The sequence below is a fragment of the Pygoscelis adeliae genome, unplaced genomic scaffold (assembly GCF_000699105.1).
Source record: "Pygoscelis adeliae isolate BGI_AS28 unplaced genomic scaffold, ASM69910v1 Scaffold42, whole genome shotgun sequence".
In the NCBI taxonomy this organism is placed as follows: Eukaryota; Metazoa; Chordata; class Aves; order Sphenisciformes; family Spheniscidae; genus Pygoscelis; species Pygoscelis adeliae.
In genome coordinates, this window is record NW_008824283.1 from 6471826 (window position 1) to 6495295 (window position 23470).

Here is a 23470-nt window from a genome sequence, read left to right on the forward strand (position 1 = left end):
GGTATATTTGGGTTTGATTACATGATATTAACCACATCTGAATATCATCCACTAGCTTTAACCTGTAAATCCTCTGTTAGTTCCTTGGTTTCACATGTGATCAGTGCTTATAGAAATATTTTAAAAGAGCTGGAGCTGATTCAATTTCAGAAAACAGGAACTTGCTTTATAGCTGTTACGGAATTGTAAAGAGCAGAATCCAACTGCCAGATTACATTATTTGGAATTTAACTATACAACAAAACCCACTAAAGTTGTGGTAAGATGCACTGTAAGAAACTAAAAGGTGAACTGCTTAGGTTTGCAGTTTATACAGGCTTTGAAGAAAAATTTGAAAATGGATATATCATCAGATTTTCCTCAAAACAAGACAGGAGTATTAAAAACATTATTAGAAATGCTGGAATAAGATGTTTACTTACTTATCCAAGACAATATTCTGCACTTGTAAAACAGACAGGCAAACGGGAAAAAATGACCAGTGAGACCATTCAGCTGTTCATACCAATTTAAAATTGCAGAATTCTAAAACTTAGTTCATGGAAGGCAAATCAAAGGTAAAGAATACATAGGATAAATATGCCATACAACAGACATATAATATTAATCAGCATTACCATGAAAGGTGCCTGGTTTCTGGTTTACCATAGTCACACCTGAAAGAAAACTGTTTAGCCTAGCTGAAAGCTAGAAAGATTAAGGGGAGAACTCTTCAGACGTTCTCAACGCTTGCAGGTTGAAGTTGCTTTTTTTCCAGAGGCTGGAGAGGTTACTGCTCATTGCTTCTTGTGGGAGTGTAGATAGTTTGAAAAGCTATGCGTGTTCCAAGGTCCAAACAACCTGAAAAGTCCGTTTGACTCACACATTTTCACATGGGGATTTTATGAAAAAGGCAGAAAAGAATCTCTTGTCTTCTGACCCTTAGCTCAGTACTTTAATCTGATGATCATTACTGCTCTCTAATGGTCTCATCCTTATTACGTTTCTGTAGAGTTTTTCTATAAGGGAGCTCAGGTGATGTCCAACGCCTGTTCAGCTAGCTGGTTCTCCACATTCTTGAGGGTATACCTGAAAAACCGAACGGACAAACCCTTTGATTCAGGCACGTTGTGTTTTGTGCGCGGCGCAGGTGGCGCAGGCTGGGAGTTACCCACAGGCTGTGTGGCACTGCAGCGCTCTTCTGTCTCTCTCATGCCTTTGTGATTTTTGCTGTTTCGGTTTGCTTGATTATATTTTGAGTTTCAGTTTTCTTTGAGATGGCATGGGGTCCTTTCCAATATGCGCTGTAAGGACAGAGTCATTGTCATTCCCATCAGTTTGCCAAATTGTCAGTCACAAGAGCTGTAACAAAACTCAGAACTGAACATAATGTTAATCTCTTAATATTTAGTATCTTAGAGTGCAGTTCTGCCTTTGCCTTAAGCTGTACTACTCTTTATGTGTCTGGTTCACTGCGCAACTGGCCAGGAACACGTCCTGTGACCTATATGTTTATTAATGCTATCGCAGCAGGGACCACAGGAGTGTGCAGGAATGGAGAGGAAGGAAGGGATGTGTGCTGTGTACTTCAAGATGCACCTTTATGTAATTGTGACTGTGTATATAAAGGAACAGATAAAATTAAGTTTTCTCATTAGACAAAGCCGAAAACTGTACTATGGGAATCAACATTAAAGATTCAGCTAGTTACCAGAACCCCAAGTTTCACATAAAACACAAGATTATTGAAAGTTAAAGAAATCGCCTCTTCTCCCAGTCTCTTGTTTCATTTGAAACTCAGCTGAGTTTATTTGCAGCAAAATGTTGAACTCATTTGCTGCTCCATTACCAGCATTGCTCTGTTAACATAAGCAAGTAGTTCTGGAGTAGTACTGAAGATGCAAGCTGTTCTTTCGAAAGGCAGTAGGGTAGCTAAAAATACAATTTTTTGCCTAAATGAGATCCTTAGCTGGACAGCTGAATCTCTGTCCTTTTCCATCCATCTATTCATGTTGTTGAAATATAGTTGCTTCAGCGTGTCACTGAAATGCAACTATCATTTTCTCTCTTCCATTCTTCCCCATGTGGCAACAGATTTAACATATTTTGGTGCTCGTCCACTGTTCAGCCATTCTTATTGCAATTGTATCTCACAATCAGATTCAAAGGCCTTAGGCCAAGTCTTCATTTCATGGATGTCAAGAAGAGCATTGCCACTGACTCCAAAGGGATTCCCATTTGTCCTGTTTTGTCTTATTATCTGCCACAATGCGAATTCCATACCATAGTTCAATAAGAGAAAAATGAAAGATTATACTTAATATTTTCTTTCAATTTTAGATTAATACCCTTTAGTTGGTTTATTCCTAGAAGAGGCAGATGTGTCCCCGTCTTGTTGAGACTTACAAATCTTCATTTTAAATGAGATGTCAGTGTGTATTGCTCACATAAATAAGACAGGATTCCAGAGCAGAGAGAGGAGAGCATGTCCAGAGCTGTTTTCTCCTCTTAGAGCTGTTTGAGTAGAGCTCTGCCTGACCTGAGGGAGCACTGACAAATTCACCTGTATTTGTCCTTACCATCACATGTCAAATCTAGATATGGGCTTAATTGGGTCTTCATTATGAACCTGTCTAGGGTCGCTATGGTGCATAGGCTACTTTGCTGAAAAAGCTTGAAAGTATCTTATTTAATTATTTATTTGTCTATTTATTTTTCTATCTATTTATTTATTTATTGTAGGGAGGAAGCCTAACTGAAAGGTAAGGGTTTTCTGGCATTGACTCACTTTTAAGATCTTTTTTAATTGGAAAATGCTTCTGTTTTCCAAAACATGTTTGGATTACATCATTTACTTACTGTGACCACTTCTAACTCTAATCCCTTTCCTTAATCAGTCCCTCGGTAGTCTAATAGTTACTAAGCATCTTTTGGAGGAATTAGAAATAGCTTTATTTTAAGACCTATACTTGTGATTACAATGTATAATCCCCCCAATAGACATGTATGACCCATTTAATTCACCGTGGATCTATTTTAGGAAATTAAGTGATTAGAAATGATATTTTGAGGAATGGGAGAAGGTACATTACTTTTTAAGTTCATATTTCTTTTGACATGTTGCATAAGAAAATCACTACAGGGGCTATTTATACCCATCTTTTTACAATAACTATTTTATAATAGTTTAGTTGTTCCTAAATTGCAAAATGCTTTTAGTATCTTGGAACAGTCTTCATAAATTGTGTATGTTTAACTAGACTTCACCTTAGATCTTGGACTGCTTCCAAGTAAAAGGCACAATGTAATGCATAGCAAACATCATAGTCCTTTTCTAAAGAATAGTTTCACTAGATGTTGGATGCAGTCGATACCAGGAGCTCATGTTTGAGGGGCCTTTGTCCTGAATTCTATGGGATAATTTGGGACAGATATTTAAGAACCCTGGCTTCTGCAGAAGCAGCCCTGGCAGGAGTCCTGCATCACCCACTTGGGTTACTCTTTCTAGGCTTTTCTTTTCCTTCTTTCTCTCTTCTCCCACCTTTTGCATCCTTTCAAACTTACTCTACTCATGTTTATAATTTTTATTGGCAAGACAGTTAAATGATCTAATCTCAGAGAACGGAAAATAGCCAAAATTTTGCTAAATTGGTTTGTTTCAGATTTGATCAGGATGGAGAGGGCAGGTGCAGGCAGGTTAAAAAAAAAAAAAAAAGCTTAAATGCAGTCACTGCTTATATCACTTCACAGAGCACATTTCTCAAAATGTAATTATCTGGACTAAAATTGGGTGGGGAAGGAAAGTAAGCAACCTGTAGCAGTACAGAATACTAAGCTAAATAGAATGAGGAATTCCTTGTTTGTTATGCAAAGTGGGACATTCTTTTTAAAATTCATTTTAATTTATTTCCACTTGGCTTTCCAAAGAGAGTTGTGCATATCTCAGACGGCAAATTTTGCCCTTCAGTTTGTTACTACATAGCTGTAACCCCACCAAGAAGTACAGTTGGCAGTAATTCTGTTTGGCACAATACATTAAAGATAATGAATGAGAGAAAGCCAGCTATCTGCTCCAGTATGAATTCTCTTCAATTCATGAGAAAAATACATTTCTAGAGAAGTTCACTGTCAGGACAGTGCACTTGACTGATTGAAAGGCTGTTTATTTGAGTTGTCTTAGAAAACTCATCTCTGAAATTAGACAGAAAGAAAATAGAAAGAAAAGAGAAGTGTCTTCCTGCAATAAACATTTAGTAAAAAATTGCTTTTAGAAAATTACAAATCCTGTGACTTGATACTGCATCAGGCTCGTGACATTTAAGATAATACAAGTATTTCACAGCAAAAAAGCAAATCATGTAATTTAGCTTGCCTCAACAAGCATTGCCTCAGCAGGGGTCTCTAATTCAGCAGAGACAAAAGATTTTATGAACTTCTCAATGTAAATACCCAGAATACTTTTGGTGCAGAAAATACCTTTCCAGAGCCTGTACAATAGTCAGTTTTAGAATATTAAATGTAATGAGTAGTTGAAATCTATTGTGGATGGGGGCCAGAGTGAGTCATGTAGGCTCGAGTATAAAATCTGTATCAAAACTAGACATTATGTAAGTTTGACAAGACCTAATGAGTGTGCTTGTATGCGATTTTGTTAGAACTTCATGTCAGCCTCTAATCGCCTTTACACACATTAGCCAGCTTATCCTTACACTGTCCCTCACGGGATATGTTACTACAATAACATGCTCTTATAACCCATGGAGAAGCGAAAGCAAGAAATTCAGTGACAGCAAATTCCACAATTTGAAAAGCTACCGGTTGCTGCGTAGGTATCCATGTGTACACTGGAACTGAACAAACATTTTTTCCAAGATTGTTTTCATCTTGGAGCCCTCTAGGTCAACTCTGCTCTAAGCAACGGTCAACTCTGCTCTAAGCAACATGTGGTTTGAAGTTGGAGCACCGATAATCCCCCAGTATTCACAGGTTCCGAAGGACCACCACGCGCTCAGTGCGTAGCTGGAGCTACGCCTGCAGTAGTTTCTTCCAGGTGATGCTCTTAGGGATGAGGGTTTTCCCGACTGCCAGAGCTCTGGGCAGCACGGGGATCCTGAGGGGGCAAGGGAAGTGGGGCTGTTGCTCTACCAACGTCATATTCCGGGGTACTTTAAAACGTCATTGGGGAGTGTTTGGGGCATTCAGAGGCACACCCAGCTTACACAGAAGCCAGGTTCCATTTTACCACAATGTGAGATTTATAATCCAACTTTTCCTGAAAGGCAGCTTTGGTTTAGGCTTATGGTTCAGAAAATACGCTGTTGTGCTCACAGTTTGTTATAAAAACCTGTGGTATGATGGATATCCTGACAGTTTACAGAGAGGCTTTCCAGTTTGGCTAATGGAAGAACAGGGCTGGAGCAGGATTAGAAGCAGTTGCTTTCTTGTTAGCACCAGGAACTTCTGAGGAATTATTTTGAATGATGTATGCCAACATAGCTAACAGTAACTAGATCAAGCTACAAAAGTGAAATTTTGGGTTAAATATTAGATAAAACTTCCTGGTAATAAGATATACTGGGCTGTGGAATAGCCTGTCTGTGGAAACAGTTCTGCATGCATTTTTAGAGCTCAATTAAAATATTTCTGTGTTGGCAGAGAGAAGGCCTACTCTTTTGATGATCTGATAGAGCATCTCTAATTCTTTCACCTTGGGTATATTAATACTACACATAATTAAAATCGGATCATGATAAATTAACTAATTTGCCCTTAGAGTGATCAAAGGCCCTTTTGCCCTCAGGGTTCGTAATAGCTGCTGTTCCCCTCCCCCTCCCCGCCTCTATTTTAATCATCAGTCTGAAATGTTTATTAGAAAAAGAAAAAATTCCAGGAATTACGCTCTGAAAGCCACCAGCTCCTGAAGCTAGTGAAGTGTAAGGATGCCCTCTACTGAGCATGTGCTCAGAAGTCTTGTTTTGGAAACAAAATTGTCCCCTGCTGGGTACGGAAAGCATTTTCTCAAGCAGCTGGATGTCAGGTCAGAGTTGACTCATTCTAACGTGCATCATGAATTGAACCTGAAGCGCAACCTGCAAGTATTTGATGAAGAGTGGAAACTAAAGATAATTTACTCGTAGGATTTAAAAAAACAAAACAAACCAACAGCTCAAGCGTCAACTTTTCAAGGAAAGGTGTAGCACAATTCTGGAATCCAGTCACCTGAACATGATAAGAAATATATTCAGTGGTAAAGGAAGACTGATGATGAGAGGTTCTAAATACATTAGGAGTAAAATATATCATTATTTCTACTGAGAGCTTTTTAGGCCTTGTAACAATGTTCAAGAGGAACACAATAATAAGGCCATCTTAAAGTATGGCGTGCACGAGTAGATTATTCTACTTACATGTAATACTTTAAAATTTTCTTTTTGCTGTATAGTTAAGTCTGCCAAAAATCTTGTGGAACAGTTCATGGAAAGTCAAGAAATGTGTGTATCCATTAGCAGAAGTGAAGTCTTCAAGAGGAATACCATGTCACTTGCTTTGTTTCTGAAAAGATTTGGGAATTCAGAACTGCGAACAGCAATGGAGAGCTAATCCTGTGCTGCCAGTGTAAATCAGATCAAAATTTCCTACTTCTTTCTTCTCAGTTAAGGCCAAGTCAGGACTTCTTTTGGTCTCAAGTTCTTGGAGGAGGTTAAGCAGCACCTTACCCCCCCCTACAGTCTCTTCCTTTAATTTTCTTCCTTTTAGTATACAGAGTTTCAGAGAGCTGCTAACTGGCCACTTTAAACTCAGATGTGCATGCTATGAAAAGCAGCAATATCTTGGTGAGGCTAATGGTGAGGTTTTTGTCATTGAATTAACCATATAAATAATTCAGTGTGCCTGAGGAAATCTGGAAGATGACAAGCTCTGAAATATATATTAAAAAACAAAGTACTGAATTCTAATTAAAATTCATGCTTATGGCAGAGTTTTCTCTTACAGAAGGTACATTTTTTCCTAGCCCTTGTTTTAATCAACTGAGTCTAATGCAACTAAATGGTTCTGTAACAATTTACTTCATATGTAATGGTACAATATGGCTGGAGAAATGGGCTGATAGGAACCTCATGAAGTGCAAGGCCCTGCACCTGGGAAGGAACAACCCCAGGCACAAATGTATGCTGGGAAACACTTTTTTATCATGAGGGTGACTGAGCACTGGAGCAGGATGCCCAGAGAGGTTGTGGAGTCTCTGTCCTTGGAGATATTCAAAAGCTGTCTGGGCATGGTCCTGGGCAATCGGCTTTTGGTACCCTTGCTTGAGCAGGGGGGTTGGACCGGGTGACCTCCAGAGGTCCCTGCCAACCTCAGCCATTCTGTGATAATACGTCCAGATAGCAAATTAGGCAAACATGACCTAGAAACAAATACATTCTGACAGTAATCAATACTCTCTCATACATAAGAGTCAGAGATTTCAGAGCAACAAAGTAAACAATAGCAGCAATGCAACTATGAATGCAAACAGTATAGCGATGTGTAAGCCTTTGACACCAAACAGCAGTGCCCGGGTTCTGGCTGCGTGTGCTGAACAGACCCATACCCCAGCTCTGCTGTTGCAACAAGCTGGATCAACTAGTTGGCATAAGGTAAAAATATCCTAACTCCCAAATCCTGCCATCTGGGAATAAATTAGTACGGGGGAATATAGCCATATATTATAAGTAATAACGTTCCAAACCAGTAAATCGTGTGTATATTTATGTTATGGTATATGCCTGTCTTTTCTAAATACTCTTGTAAGCATCTGAAAGTGTGCGGGCCGGAATTCACATAATTGCATAAAAACCTTCCAACATGAAAGGAATCATACACAGGTTTCTCCCTGGTATTGAATGGAGATGTTTCTAGCCTCCCAGGTCCTGAACTGGCAATTCAGAGCAGTTTGATTGCCTGCTTGATTGTTTGTGAGATAACGGTGAGATTGGCAGTGACAGGGTAATTTACTGAAGATTGCAATGTCAGACTATATCCAAGGGGGCTTGTGAGCATAAAGATGTGATTCGCGTGACTGACAGGACAGTGAGAGATTGATATGCCAATTGAAAGTTCATGGTGTCATCAGAAGCGTTCGGTCACAGCATCCCATAATCTGCTGCATGATGAGGTCGTTACAGACATAACATATGCTCACCTCTAATAACAGGTATAGCAAAAATATGATGCAGCTTGAACAGGTAAATGTAAATTTTTCAAAGGGAGTAATTTATATCCTGTGCTTTGCTTCTGTTATTTCTAATGTATTGATAGGATTCCCTTGACTGGTGGTCATCTGAATAAAAGAACTGAGCGGACTAAACAGTGGGCAGCTTTTCAGTTCATAGTTGCAGAGGTGTCACAAACTGAGAAAGAACGCAGGATGCTGAGAAAAAGTTCTCGGAGCTTAATAGGAAAACTGCCTTGAGTTATAATCTGAAGCTAACGGTGTCCTTACAATGATTATATAAAGTGGGTGGAAAATGGATTGTAGCAAAAAAGAAAATTCCTACCGCCACATTGGAAAGGATTGCAAGATGAATGGAGCTCTTAATGTGAATAGGCAACTGACCTTAAAGCAATGTATAGGTCTCGCAACAAGGTAGTTTGTCTAACTTAAATTTCCTTGGAGGGCTAAATGAAACATTGTCAGCCTACCTTGGCAATTTTGTTTTTAAATCAGAAGCAGTCATTTCAGGCACACACAATCTGTTGGAAATACAAGGCTAATTGTAAAATAAGAAGGCTTTTCGTAGGTTTTGGTTTGGGTTGCTTTTTCTTTTGTTGTTGTTGTTTTTGCAGTTATCACTGTCTAGGGTAATGCTGGTCTGTTGTGCATTTGAAGATCTCAGAAATACATTAGTCATGATCTTACTCTAAGGTACTTTTGTCAACTAACCTACCGGAATGTTCTCTCTTGTGTATGATATTCAGAATGTGCCCAGGCCATATTTGTATTCAAAAATCAGATTAATATGTCTTGGGGAGTCTCTGGAAGTTTACAAACCTGAGTAGATTTGCAGATTGAATGCCTGATTCTTGTCAGAGTAGATGAACAAATGTTTCTAAATTATTAGAGATGATAATATTTTAAAGTAAATGGTTATTAATCTCTAAATTACAGTAGAACTCCATTGAGAGAACATATTTCAGTTAAATGATGATACCAAAGGAAAGGATGATGCTAGAAGTCGTAACTGTATGTGCTAAAAATAGTCAGTTGTGATTTATCAAAGTATACAGATCGATCTCCTCATTGAGGATTCCATTTCAATTTCTGGTGTTTAAATTCTAATTTTTCTTAAAAATACTTCTTAAGAAATATTCTTGATGGACAACCTAATATGTAATACGGTGACTGAACCCACCAGCTTTGTGACTGATCCTTCCTTATCCAAGCATGCGAACAAGTTCTGATTCAGATATCTATGGGAGGTGGGAGTTCCAGCAGCACTTTCCTATGAATTGCCAAAACGGGTACAATGTAATTTTTATTTTACTTAGGTAATGATAACTTACTCTGTCACCCCCATCTCCTTCCCTCATCTCCCCAAATGGAACAAATGAAATTAAACAGCATAATTCTCAAGACTCTCATAGCCCAGCAAGGAAATCTAAAAACTCTGTTGGAAAGATTTTAAAAAAAGCACAAACCAACCAAACAAAAAGTGTAAACAAAAAATCCTGTACTCCTTCCACTAGGCCTTCTTCCGAATTCCAACCCTTAACAGATTTCTTTGGGATTGATTCTCATCTAACACTGGTTCGAATTAATTGTAGCAGTAATGGTGTTTAACCAGTGTACTTGAGAAAGTCTCACCCTCATTGCATTATTGGTTCAATTACCAGTTTTATGGCATAGAGATGTTATGAAGAGTAAGCGTTAACATTTTTTCCCCAGTGCCTTAAGATGTCCATTAGATACTGTTGCTTGATAGTGCTGCGCAGCCGGCTGAATCCTGATGATTCTTACTTTTCAGATGGCTTGGTTGACTGCCTAGACCCAGACTGCTGCCTCCAGTCTACCTGTCAAAATAGCCTGTTGTGCCGGGGTTCACGTGATCCTCTTGACATCATACAACAGAGCCATTCTGGTTCACCAGCTGTGAAGTCATTCTATGATCGAATCAAGCTCTTAGTGGGGAAAGACAGCACTCATATCATCCCAGGAGAAAATCCCTTCAACAGCAGGTAGCAGCTATAAATACGATACTGTATCTGTGCAGTTGCATTGTACGGGAGAATTTCTCCAGAGATTTTATTCATGTTTTAACATGAGATGCTGGTTTCAGGTGCTTCATGTGTTTGCATCTCGGGCATCATTCCCACTGAGGGCACTCTGTTGCAATTTTTGATGTGGCCTTTATTTTATAACACTGAGTTCTATTAGCATTTTAACATATTGGCAACACCTAGAAGAAGGTTCGTTCTGCTGAGTAGGAGCTTCTGAGGTTTATATTTTATGAAGACTGCAATCTAGAACAAAGGAAAATGAAAAATAGTTCCCAGTTACAAAGAGATTGCATTTTATTTAGTGCCGTTAACACAAGTTTCAATAATGGAATAACATTTCAAATTATTTTAAAGATACATTAACTTAGGGGGTTTTATTATTTATTCCTTATATAAAACTGTTTTACTTGCATCATCAATACATCTGACAAGGTTTTCATTTTCTTCTTGGTTTTTTCTATATCTGTTCTTGCTATGATTATTAATTATATATTTATAATGAATCTAAAAGCCAGCACATCATTAATTGATATTTGATGCCATTGTATGCTTACAAGAAGAGTGGTGTTCCCATTTATCAATATTATTTAAATATGTCTCCATGGAAAGACGCTAAGAAATTGATGAATATGCTAATTACATTCATATTGCCAAGGTTAAAACTGAAAAAAGAACTTCATTTGAGATAACACCCAAAAGATTGGACTTCATTACAGGAAACTGTTTTTTCAGTCAGGATTTCATTATAGGCTTACTGGATGATGTAGAGCAAGTCACTAAATATTTGTCTGTGAAATGAGGTTCATAATGTTTCTGGATACACCAGGCAGGTCCCCATTGTATTCATCCCTGTGATGCTCAAATAGCACAATGATTTCCATATTCTATCAGAAAAGCCCTGTTGGATCCTACTCTATATAATAGAGAGTTTATTCTATCCTATAAAATACTGTATGCGTACACACATGGAGTTGCTTGGAATAACGGTAGAAAATTGTTCTGTTTTCACCCCTGAATTTGCTGTGATTTTTTTTTTCCCCTCATCAGCTCTGTAAAAATAAAATGGGGGAATTCTTGCAATTTTCTGCAATGTTGCACGAAAAGGAAAACAACACAAGAGAGAAGCTTACTAATTCATGAGGCTGAATAATTTGTCCAAAAAGGAATACAGGCTACAGCATAAAAAGCATAGAGTCCACAGGCTGGTTGGTACATGCTGCTCTATATATGTTACGGTCAGCAAAATTTCCTTGAGTGAAGAGGAGCAGGCAGTTTCCTGTTACATATTGTATGCTAACCAGTGCTTGAGCTGTTGCCTCGTTAAGCCACCCAGAATGCAAATGAATGTATTCCCTGTATCTGTATTTCACTGTCATCTGATAATGTTTAGTTGTGTTATTAACATGATCCAACACTTTATTCCTAGAACTCGAAGTATTTTACAAAAGCAGGTGATTATCATTCCAAATTTCTAGATGAGTATAGTGATATGCAGACATTCTTGTGCCATCCAAGAAATATTAGAAATTATGTTAGAAATAATCAAGCTGTTTATGTATGGATATGGGTTGCAGTCTTCAAACAGTCTAAGAATTAGATGTCTAGACTAAGCACGAGCTGGGCACTTCAATCCTGAGGCTCCTTTGAAAAAGCCTCATTTGGAATTTTAGATTTTTTTTTTTAAATATGTTTTCTAGGGTTCCTGGTGGCAGGAGTCTTAGTTCTGTTTTATTCATCTGAAGTACATCATGTATTTTAACATATTTTTGCAAATGGCATATTAATGACATTTTAAAATTGGCCTTAGCCTCTAAGTTGTGAAGGTGCTTTTGAGAATTCTGCAGTTCAGCTGTTATTTTTGGTACCAATTTTAGGCAAATCTAATGTATAATGGCAAATTGAAAGTTTTAAAACTAAGATTTTTGACTTTTAAAAAGTTCCTCAAGGTTAGACTCCAAGTTTCATCTGTACTGAAGCTGCCATAGTCTCAAGACGTAGCTGCCATGAAAGATAGTGGCCTCTCCCTTTTCTTAGCTCAACCTCTCATTCCATTGAAAGAGATGAAAAAGTGGGACAAAACAGTGGTTATGATTTTTTTCCAATACTAGTATAAGAAAAAGAAGTTATTTCCCACACTGCTAAAGCAATAAATAACAAAATGTATTGATTGCAAAATTATTTAGCTCTCACTGATCGTTTCTGTGCAGAAACAAGATGAAATGAAGTTTTCAGGGAAAAAAAAAAAACTATGTGTTTTTACACATTTAACTTCCGTGTTAAAAAAAAAAGGATTTAATGTATCAACTTAATTGGTCAGTTACACTTTTAAAAGATTACCAAAAAAAAGGTTGTCCTATGTGTGACTGTTAGTCAACATATCACTTCTTATAAATCCAGATTTTAGCTACAAATTTTAATATCCATTGTGTTCCATATTTTGGCATTTTAGAAATAAAAAGGAAGATTTCTTATTCAAATTATTTCCTGAAATAATAAAATTGAAGGTAGAAAAAAATTGTCATGAACATTATTAGTTCTCTTCTGCCATATGATGATTTCTTTCTAAATCTGCTTTCTGCACTGTTCCCCTATAGAAGCTTGAGTGACTGTCTTCCTAAAACTGCTTCTGTGTGTTTGTAACTAAATAATTCGAGCAAAATGAAAGATGCCAAGACAATTATCTTGGTCCAACATATTCCCAAGTAGATGTTCTCAACAGGTATCAATTTCTATTAAATTCCATATTCTGTTACAAAATGTTGATTTCAGAAATCAAAATTTGACCTGGAGGGTCAAGAAATGGTTGAAAGTTCTAAGAGAAAAGTAACAGAAATGGCTCGTTTTCACTAATTAGTTTCTTTTTTATGTAATACTGAAGAAAATGCTACGCCTTGTTTGGAATAAAAATATGAGGAAGTAGTTGTTAAATAGCTGGTAAAATACAGTCGGAAATTTACACCACAGCACCTTGAACATTTCAGAGTCAATAGAAAAGACCTGAAAACAACCCCTGATATTACTAATGAAAATAGGTGTTCTCTGGTACGTACATGGCTTTAGAAATGCAAGCATAGGGGATAATGCGAGCGTTGTAGCCGTCCCAGAATTCAACTGCATTTTGCCCGTTTTCGGCAAAACACAGCTCACTTTAATCCCCTTGCCCTGCAGCTCGGACCGGGCCCAGGAGTCTGTGGTGTCAGGACGCTGTGCCTGTTGGTGTGCCTGACGCCTGCGGGGCTTCAGGGGCAGGTCCGGTCCTGCCAGCGCAGAGTCAGTTCAGAAACGGGGCTTTTCGTTTTCTGGCTCTCTCTATAGCTACAGCTGAGAGTTGGTGGGTCATGCTGGAAGCACACAGTGCTGAAACAGAAATCTTTTCACCTAGGGCTACGGCAAAACACAGTTTTGAGGTCCCTGAGATTATGGGTTGCAGCAGGATTTAACTTTCTCCCTGTTTCCCAGGGTCGCCTTCTCCTTTTTTCACATTTCCAATGTAGAAATGGAAACCATCTGCAAGGAGCTTCTCCTTTTCCATCTCCCCTGTACCATGCAGCTTCCCCCACTCACCAATCTGCTTCTGTCAGGGTACGGGGAGGGTGGAAGGGAAAGGAGCCAGGGGATGGAGACTCCTCTCCAGCTGGGAGAGGAGAGGAGAGGGGCAGGAACAGACTGGCCGTGCCGGAGAGCAGCAGAGCAGGGAGAAGTGGGGCTTGCTACTTCCAGCGCTCAGGAGGCTGAGAATGCAGCCAGGCGGCCAGCAGCAATTTCTGCCGGCTGTGCACTTAGCAGCAGCAAAGCACTCTCAAAAGAGCAAAAGACTGACTGTGCCTCTTACGGGAATAACCCATCTTCGTCTCCTTCGTCTCCGTCAACTTTGCTTAACCTGTTGGCGAAGAAAACTCTTTATTTTGCCTGTGCGTATAGCTGGTCTTAAAACCAAATCCTTTCTCCTGTTGACAAAGTGAAAAGCAAGGGTTACAAATCAGGACCAAACACAGCGTACAAACCTCAGTCACTCCCGAAGATGAAAGAACGTGAACCTTAATTTGTATAATCGGTTGTATAAAAAAGAGGTATGGCATTACACCATATTTTTCAAGTGTATCAGGCATCCACAGACACGCTATTGTACCCAGGGAGGTTTTTGAGAAGCGCCCAATCATCGTTTCAGTGAGACTTCAGGGTCACGTTTCTGGCTTGGCTGAATGTGAGGTAGCTTTCTACTCTGCAAAGCCTCATTAGACAATGAGGCAAAGCCTCATTAGACAAGGAAGGCACTAACTCCCATTCTGTATACACAGACCTCACTGCATAGATAAGCAGTTTCTTGATTTAAGTATGTAGAGGGAGCTGGGCAATATTGTGGTATCGTCAGTATTCTAAAAATCTTTGGAGTAAATTAGACTTAGAGTAAGTAAATGAAGCACAAGTGTTCCACTAAGTTTATAAACAATGTAACTTTGCTTTTGTAACTAACTTTAATACCTTTAATTATCTTTCTTTTTCAGTCTTGTGTCTCTTATAAGAGGCCAAGTGGTGACTACAGATGGAACTCCTCTAGTTGGGGTCAATGTGTCATTTGTCAAGTATCCAAAGTACGGCTATACCATCACTCGTCAGGATGGGACGTGAGTTTGCTTGCTTCATTGAGTACCTATTTTGTATGTAGTATCTTTGCTGATTAACAGATGGTGTGATCTAATGGAACCATGTGGTACCATGCATGGCATTCCTCCCAGGGCAAAGAGCTATTAAGTAAACACAAAAGTAATTTTTCACATGGCATTTTGAATACTAACTGCAAGTAAATATGAAAAGGCTGACTTCTGATAATAATGTGTTAGCAGGCAGACTCCTTTCAAATAAATTGCCCTGTATCTATGAAAACATTTGTGGACTACAGTAATATCCAGCCGAGACCAGAAATATTTTATTTTAAAATGCAAGGCAGGCTAACACTGCCAGAAGAAAAAAGGAGTATCATTATAGAATAGTATATTTTGTTAAAAGTTCCTTTCTGCCTCTCCTTCCTTTTGAAGATCCACTATCTTCTGAGTTTCTTCAGGGTAGAATGTAATCAAAAGATTCTAATTGAATATATTTAGACAATTTCCTGCTGTGCAAAAAAGTGCTTTTTCCCCCTTGTATCAGCTGATTTGAAATGCACACAAGTTCAGATAAACAAAAATCAATGTGTCATGGTTTATCCAGTTTATTGGCTGTGGTAAACAGTGCATCTGTGACACATGCATTGTAAACATTTGCCGTTTTATCTTGATCTTGCATGCAAACAATTGCATTGAAATAATTAATATGAGTCAACTGAACTTTAGGGAGTATTTCATTTCCACATTTCCCAGAATATTATTCTGCTATAATAAAAGTATAACGTTGTTGATTTCAGTGGTTTAATACTACAGTAAATGGTGAGCTGAACTGTATTTGGATCTGAACAGATTATTGAAATCATTGAGTAATTAGTTACGTTGCCGGCATTTACATGAAACAACTGATATCTACTTCTGTTGTCAGAACAACCTGGAAGTCTTCTACTCATTTAGGCCAGATTTCAAAATGCCTGTGCAGCTCCACATTATTGCTAAGATTATGTAGGGGGTTCGGCGTAAATACCTAATCTCTCTGCAAAATGACAGATCCATTGTCCTGGGGTCAGGAATTCTTCTTTTATTTGTAGAACACAAACAGCAAAACTTTTCATGACTATTCTCTTACTGCCATGTGTCCCATTCTGTGCTTGATGGACAGCATCCTTTAGGAAAGGGATAATTCAGTGTCCAGCTCAGTATGAACTTGGCCTCTCTGCTGGTTTTATATATAAGGGTGACTTGTAATAATAAATGTGGTGATTTGTTTGTTGGGTATTTTTTAATTATTTAATGCAGATTTTATAATATATAGGAAGAAGGTTTTTCCGGGTGACTTCAAATCATTGCTTGTCTTGGATGGATTTCAGTTGTTTAGTTGCCAAGGTTCACATCCCATTACTGATCATTTGAAGCATGACGCTTAAAATATACCTATTGCTATAGGTATACCTATATACCTATTCCATTAGCCAGGAATGCTATTACTGGAATTATTCAGTCTCGTCACTTCTAAAGCCCACATTTTTCTAGATTTGACTTGGTTGCAAATGGCGGAGCATCCCTAACCTTGCACTTTGAACGGGCCCCATTTATGAGTCAGGAAAGGACAGTATGGTTGCCGTGGAATAGCTTCTACGCCATGGACACGCTTGTGATGAAGACAGAGGAGAACTCCATTCCCAGCTGTGATCTAAGTGGTTTTGTCCGTCCTGATCCAGTCATCATTTCATCACCACTTTCAACTTTCTTCAGTGATGCTCCTGGCCGGAATCCCATTGTACCAGAAACCCAGGTAAGAACAGTGTGAGTGAAAAGGATATAGAAATCAGTGGTCAGAAGCTAGTGCTGACCTGAGCACTTACCACAGAGTCACCGTTTGTCCCCTGGAATTGCTGTAGCGATGCCTCTGTAGAGTTGCATTCATTCTGACAGATACCAGGTTTTCTAATGAGGTCTGCAGGAGATAGCCTAGGTTTATGTCACCCAGACACATTTATCTTTGACTACCGTGCACCTTCTTATTATCATACAATATATCAGGAATATCTCTGTATGTCAGTTGACAGCTTAGGTGTTTCAAGAGAATTTTGCAAAGGCTTGGTGTGTGCTGCTAACCACAGGCCGTTTTCTTGTATGTTACTTAGGACAAAGGAAAACTGCTGGTACTATTGCTTCACTACTTTATTCAATTCGTCTTTACTTCATACTAACTGCTAGTGGAAGTTGCGGGTTCCCGTGGCTGTATTTCTTATGTTCCCCTTGCATATAACTTGCAGTAAAACTACTTGTACTTATTTGCACTTTTGCCAGCAGTGTCATCTGTACACAGATGACAAATAATTGTTCAGAAATGTCACCTGAACTGCATCACTGCACTGATTTGAGGCTAACCACTCCCAGTAGGAGAAAGTCATAAGTTCATAAGAATATGCAAGGCGATATTATTCTAAAAAAAATAACAAAGCACTAATGTAGAATGTTTGATCTTTTTCCTGTTCAGGTTCTTCATGAAGAAATCGAGATCCCTGGCTCTAGTATAAAGCTCAGCTACCTGAGTTCCCGTACTGCTGGATACAAATCCTTACTTAAGATCGCCATGACTCAGTCACTTGTGCCGCTGAATCTAATCAAAGTTCATTTGATGGTAGCGGTAGAAGGGCATCTGTTTCAAAAATCATTTCAGGCATCTCCCAACTTGGCATATACATTTATCTGGGACAAAACAGATGCATATGGTCAGAAGGTTTATGGGTTGTCAGATGCTGTAGGTAAGTCAGCATATACAAGCTCCAAAACTTTCCAAATAACACCTGTAATTCTTGGTAAGAAAACTGCAAAGATTTCTTATGGAGAAGCAAATGCAGACTAAGCAGTTCTTGTCTTCCTGACACGATTTATCTTTGTATTATGTTTCTCTTACACATTAAAGATCACATTCAGAGGGTCTAAACTCCATCAACATGCCTGTGCTTCCCGATTGGTAGCTGACTTAGAAGGTTTAGACCAGACAATGGGAAAAACTGGCCACAGGAACTTAGGTGAAACCTAGTCCATCACTATGTTTTTATTTTCTTTCAGTTAACAAATGAACCTCATGTGGGACTGACTGGCATTCTTCAGTGCATTTGGATTTTCATGCATGCTGTGTTACTTATAGCCTCTTGTCGTATAATACATTTGACATGAAAATGGTGTTTTTCTAATGCTGTTCAGTCTTGTTGTTCTACAGCTGGTTTTAGTTCGCTTGGTTCTAGTGGGTGGGAAAAAGAGTGATCGTTATAATATTTTTAAGTTTTCATTTGAATATCAGAACAATTTTGATACAACGGTGCTAAAAATGGGCATCAGAGCTGTGCCAGCGTGGAAAGAAAAATTTACTTTGAAAATCTTATTTCAGAAAAATTTACTTTTAAAATCTTATTTCTTTCCTATATTTTCTAAAATCTTCTTTGCTATAGCTTTTCTTTCTTGCATTATTGCATAAGGTATTGCTTTCCTGAGTAATCCTCACAGTGTGTGTGTGTGCTTAAAAGCACGCAAAGTTTTCACTACTCCTTGGTACATGGTATGTAAAATGAACACACTAAATAAATGCTTTGAACGTCTGGGAAATTAAGAGTTTAATCTCGCCCTATTATCTGATAGAATAATTTTATTATATTTCAAAAATTATATTTCTCACTCTCACCAAACCAGTCACTTCCCAATGCCAACTATTCAAAGAGAAGTGGTCAGATCCCTGCAGAGTACATGTGAATGAAGTTTCAAATTTGTGTCTAGTCAAAGATCTGAATTTAATATTGTCGAATAAAAGAGAGGAATATAAACACTCCATCTTCTTGAGGGGGCTGGGGAACTGGAATGCTAAATGATTTGAATGTGCTCTGGGCGTTTAATTCAGTGTTTGTTCAGCAAGTATATTAGATTTTATTTTATTTTATTTCAGTTTCTGTGGGTTATGAGTACGAGACTTGCCCCAGTCTCATTTTATGGGAGAAGAGGACAGCACTGCTGCAAGGATTTGAACTAGATCCTTCAAATTTAGGAGGATGGTCTTTGGATAAACATCATGTACTTAATGTCAAGAGTGGTGAGTTAGTTAATTCCGTGTGATTTCTGTGCTATATGGAGTTTTGTCTGTGAACGCTTTTTATTTGTATTATATTTACACTTTAAAAAATGCAATTTCTCCACTCTTTTTGTTTCATCTTTACCTCAGTAAGATATGGGACGTGTTTCAGCTGTCAGAAAATTTTTGTAGAATTTCAATAGCTATTTTACTTTAAGAAAGTCCAAATCTTTATCCTCTGTTCTGTTGTTCGTTTATTCCCCTGTGATGTCTTTCTGTCTTCCTTCCCTGGTTTTCTGATCTTAACCACACCTGTTCCTGGTTCCTCTTGTTTGACCTTTTTCCCCTCTCATCTGACATGGGGTTTAAAAGGAGTTTAAGTCTGTGATGAGATACTGAGTCTCATTTGTCTTTTTCTTTTGTCACCTGTTTGTTTTTTCCTCTTCTCTTTGTCTTTATGTATCCTAAGTTGAATGTTCCTGGTCTTCATATTTTACGAGGGACTCTTAGGGAGCTGAATGCTTAGCATGTATTTCATTTGATCCCTGTAAAGTGTTTTCTACAGCCTCCCTGCTGATCCCTGCATTAACAAATTGCAAACTATATTGTTGCTCAAGAAATCTAAAGTAGTGTTCAGAATAAGCAAAATCAGGCCATTGGAACACAATTTAAGTGCTGTGCAGCAGATCAAACATCACTGAGATAGCCATTTGGATAGTGCATGATATTCACTGTCGTCACCAGTGGAGAGCCAGTTACTTTACATTAGGATCATACAATTGCATTTCCCAAGAGAACATGAGGCTAAAAGTTTCCGGGCAGATATCTACAATCTTTGATACACTGAAAATGGTCACTCTGTCAGAGAATCCACTCCCTGCTTGGAGCAGGGGTCTGCTCTTTGAAGAAATATTTTGAAAAGAAACCCTATCTTAAAGGCATTTCTTGAAGCCTAATAAAGATCCTTACCACTAGCTTCCCTCTTGCCTTTCATCACTGATCCTTAGCAGCCCTTCTAGGAGTTTCATCTTTCTCCTATCTTTTAATTTTCTGTGCTATCCTCTTCTATGGCATCTCCGTTTCTCATTTTTCATTTTCCATGAAGAAAGTGTGAAAGACTGCGAGGTGGAAAGAGAACAGTAAGGTTGGCACAAAATTCCAACCAAAATGTAACATAGGAAACTGGAGCAAGAGGATCCAGGGACACAAGTAAGGAACGTGTCCTCTCCACTGTTTGCCTTCTCACTTCCCGGTTAGTAAGACAGTCTAAACCATTGTGCCAGGCCAGAGGGATGTATGGCAGCGTTTTCTTTCATAATGAATACCAAAAGACTCTGGGTTTAGGTTTGCGTCTGTGATTGCGCATGTATGTCTTTTTTAACAGAGAATCTTCGTTACACCTTTATTTTTACTACTGCAAAGCTCTTTCACTCTTTTTGCACCGTTGAAGAACCAAGTGCTGGAGTCATTTCAGTGTACAGAACTTAACAGCAGCTGTTGAAAAGAGAACTACCTGAAGTTCCCTGCAATGAATGATTGTAATAACCACTTCTTCTCCTCTTTATTATTAGGTATATTGCACAAAGGCAATGGAGAAAATCAGTTTCTAACTCAGCAGCCGGCTGTGATAACCAGCATTATGGGGAATGGGCGCCGAAGAAGCATATCCTGTCCTAGCTGCAATGGTCTGGCAGAAGGAAATAAGCTTTTGGCCCCTGTAGCACTGGCAGTGGGTATTGATGGAAGTCTCTTTGTTGGAGATTTTAACTATATTCGGCGTATCTTCCCATCCAGGAATGTTACCAGTATATTGGAGCTGAGGTAAGGTGTTAATCTTAGCACTTCATTTCTGTAGCCTGTGCTCAAATCAGCCTTTACCATTACTTTTTATAATTTTGTAAAACATTGTCACTTTCAACCTATTTAAATTCCAGTGGAGAAATGGGGCACAGAAATGCATGGTTCAAAGTCTGTAGCTTATCAGAGCAATGGCTGTAGAGAAGGACTACAGAGTACAAACCAACTCGTACAAAAAGTACAAACCACCTTCTTCTGTCCTGTTGGCGGTCATTTGATACGATCTCCTCTCGGTACTATACATCATTTAGTTCTGTTTGAAAACTACAGAATTGACTGCCCTTAGGTATTGAGCCACAGTGATAAGCAAAGGTATAACAGTCTTACAAGGTTAGAAGGAAGGTTTTCCTATCAATGGTTTTGAGTCACTTTCCCACTTCTTTCTCATACTTGTAAGTCTATTTCTATAGGTTGGCAAGTGCAGGTAAGATTGACAGACAGAGCCACTTCACATCATCGGAACTCTTTTTAAGATTGCCCCCCCCCCCCCCCCAACATTAAGATTTGGTCACTTGATAGGGAAGGCATGAGTGCAGAGTGTACCACTTCATCCATTTCTGTTCCGTCTCCTTTTTTCATTATTCTAGGAGAGGCAAGAGCTATTGCTTCAAACAGTAACTCACGTAACTGGACATTATAGTTACAGCACTGTTGAGTATTTGCAGAAAAATGAGGAAAAATAGCTTGCATTGCCTGTCTTCTGATGCTTCTGCAGACCACTAGGGCAATAGGATTAGTGCTCTTGTAAATTGGATATAGCTGCAAGGTACATTGAGTGAATTTAGGTCATTAGCCTCTTTTTTCATTATATGGCCAATAACCAATTCCTCTGCTTCCACCGTACTTCTAGTTTTTAATTAGTGGGACAAAGCGCAAAATGATTGGACTGTTAGAGAATAGGAGGCCTAGCTCTATTTTACACCTCTCTTCCATTCATGTCATTCTGTTGATGTCACTGTTGTGAATTCTGATTTATATAAGAGAAAAGAGATCCGATTCAGGCCAATTCTACTCTGAAATCACTCTTTGACACCTACCTCATACACCATCAGGCTGCCTCATTATATTTAAAAAAAAAGGCATAGATCATCCAGTGCTTTCTGCTAGCAGCTCAGTATAAACCACAGAAGGTAGCCGGTATGGATGTGTGACACGCTATAAATATTTCTGTCAATATACACTATAATTCTGCGTTATACAGAATACGCTGATTTTTTGTTTTTCTAATTTGTTCAGTTCTGTTTAGCTTTCTAGTAAACAGGACTACAGCTTTATAGGTGAAGAGGAATATTTTCAAATGAGGATACTTAATATAAGGCATTTATATACACCTCACTTCCTAATACCAGCCAGTGACAAAGTTTCCTAGCACACCTGGTATTTGAAAATGTCTCCACGTTTACAACAGTATTAGTCTGAGTACTTTGCTTTCTCTCTATGCGTGACAGAACTTGGGCTTTTCAGCACATGTGAGGGAAAATGGGAAAGGACATCAGTAAAGAAACAGAAGATGGACTTCTTAATCTGCTTTTGTCCACTTTCTCTTTTCTTTTATGAGAGTCTGTTTTCCATAGGGTAGTTTCTTTAGCTTCTGTTATAACTATTAACAATGAACAATAAAGCTATTGTATTTTGAGTGCTGTTGGACAGCTGCAAATGACCTGACACACAGATTTTCATGATTTGCAGTGATGTCTTTTGCCCCCTGATCCTCTAAAGGGAATTAAGGTCCATTCCAGCAAACTTCATCTATAGCAGTAATTGTGATTCAGTGGTCATTTTAAAATCTGTATGAGTTACACGGGTAAGAGTTTGAAGATTTGAGCCATTTAAGTATGAACGAGAGCAGAGTCTTCAGCTAGTATCAAGTAGCTTGTATAATGTTGCAAATAGTATGTCCATAAGTATTGCAAACCAAATACATCACTTTATTTAGATTTCACAATGGCTGTAATTTTGGTTTTACATAAGCCAATATAAATCTTGAGTAACTTCATAAGTCAGAATATCCCACTGTGCATATTTGCTTCACACTGTCCTTTATGAAGGTGCCTGATCTGAGTGGCTAATAGGAATTTTGGCTCAAGAGTGTTGCGTTTCACGCTTAACGTTGGTATTGCAAGTTTGGGGCTGTGCATTGAGTGCTGCAGCTCAGGAGTCATGCATCTCTCTGTTTCATTTAGTGGATATTCCTAAATGGAATTGACAAAAACACAGTGAAACACTGTGGTGTGGAGAATGGATTAATTTACTTCTGGGAAGTAGAGAACACTTTTCCTTTGACTTTGTGTCTAGACAGTAAACTAGGGATCAATTAATGCTATATATCTCCCATTGTACAGTATCTTACTGCTCACTTAGAAGGTTTCTTTTACCCTAAGATTTGCTTTGATGGGCTTAAATAGATACCAAGTAGCTTCCAAACTTGCTTTAAGCAATTATTTTAGAGACTAGGGGGAGAGGAAAATAAACTCTGTAGTAGAAACTTGTTTAGAAATAGCCTGCTGGAAACCTATTTTGATTAAAGAGGTTGCCTCCGACTGGCGGACAATATCCTAAGGCCAATGCTTCGCCCTTCCCAGTTCTATATTCAGAAAACTGCCAGTTTCTCTCGCTCCTAGCCCACAAGCTACACATATTTCCATGTGAAAACTCTTTCAGTGGTCCAGAAAGATTCCTGTATTTAACAGCAATGGGGGTG

The 23470-nt window shown here is 38.6% G+C and overlaps 1 protein-coding gene across 2 annotated transcripts in view; it reads left to right on the forward strand.

Moving 5' to 3' along the window:
• Positions 1-23470, forward strand: part of TENM2 (teneurin transmembrane protein 2) — a 563241-nt gene that overhangs the window by 509443 nt on the left and 30328 nt on the right. For both annotated transcript variants that reach the window (XM_009318514.1, XM_009318515.1), the window contains 6 exons: positions 9987-10197; positions 14745-14864; positions 16374-16635; positions 17344-17611; positions 18790-18933; positions 20484-20733. In XM_009318514.1, the coding sequence (XP_009316789.1) occupies positions 9987-10197; positions 14745-14864; positions 16374-16635; positions 17344-17611; positions 18790-18933; positions 20484-20733 (1255 nt within the window). The remainder of the gene's footprint in view (positions 1-9986; positions 10198-14744; positions 14865-16373; positions 16636-17343; positions 17612-18789; positions 18934-20483; positions 20734-23470) is intronic.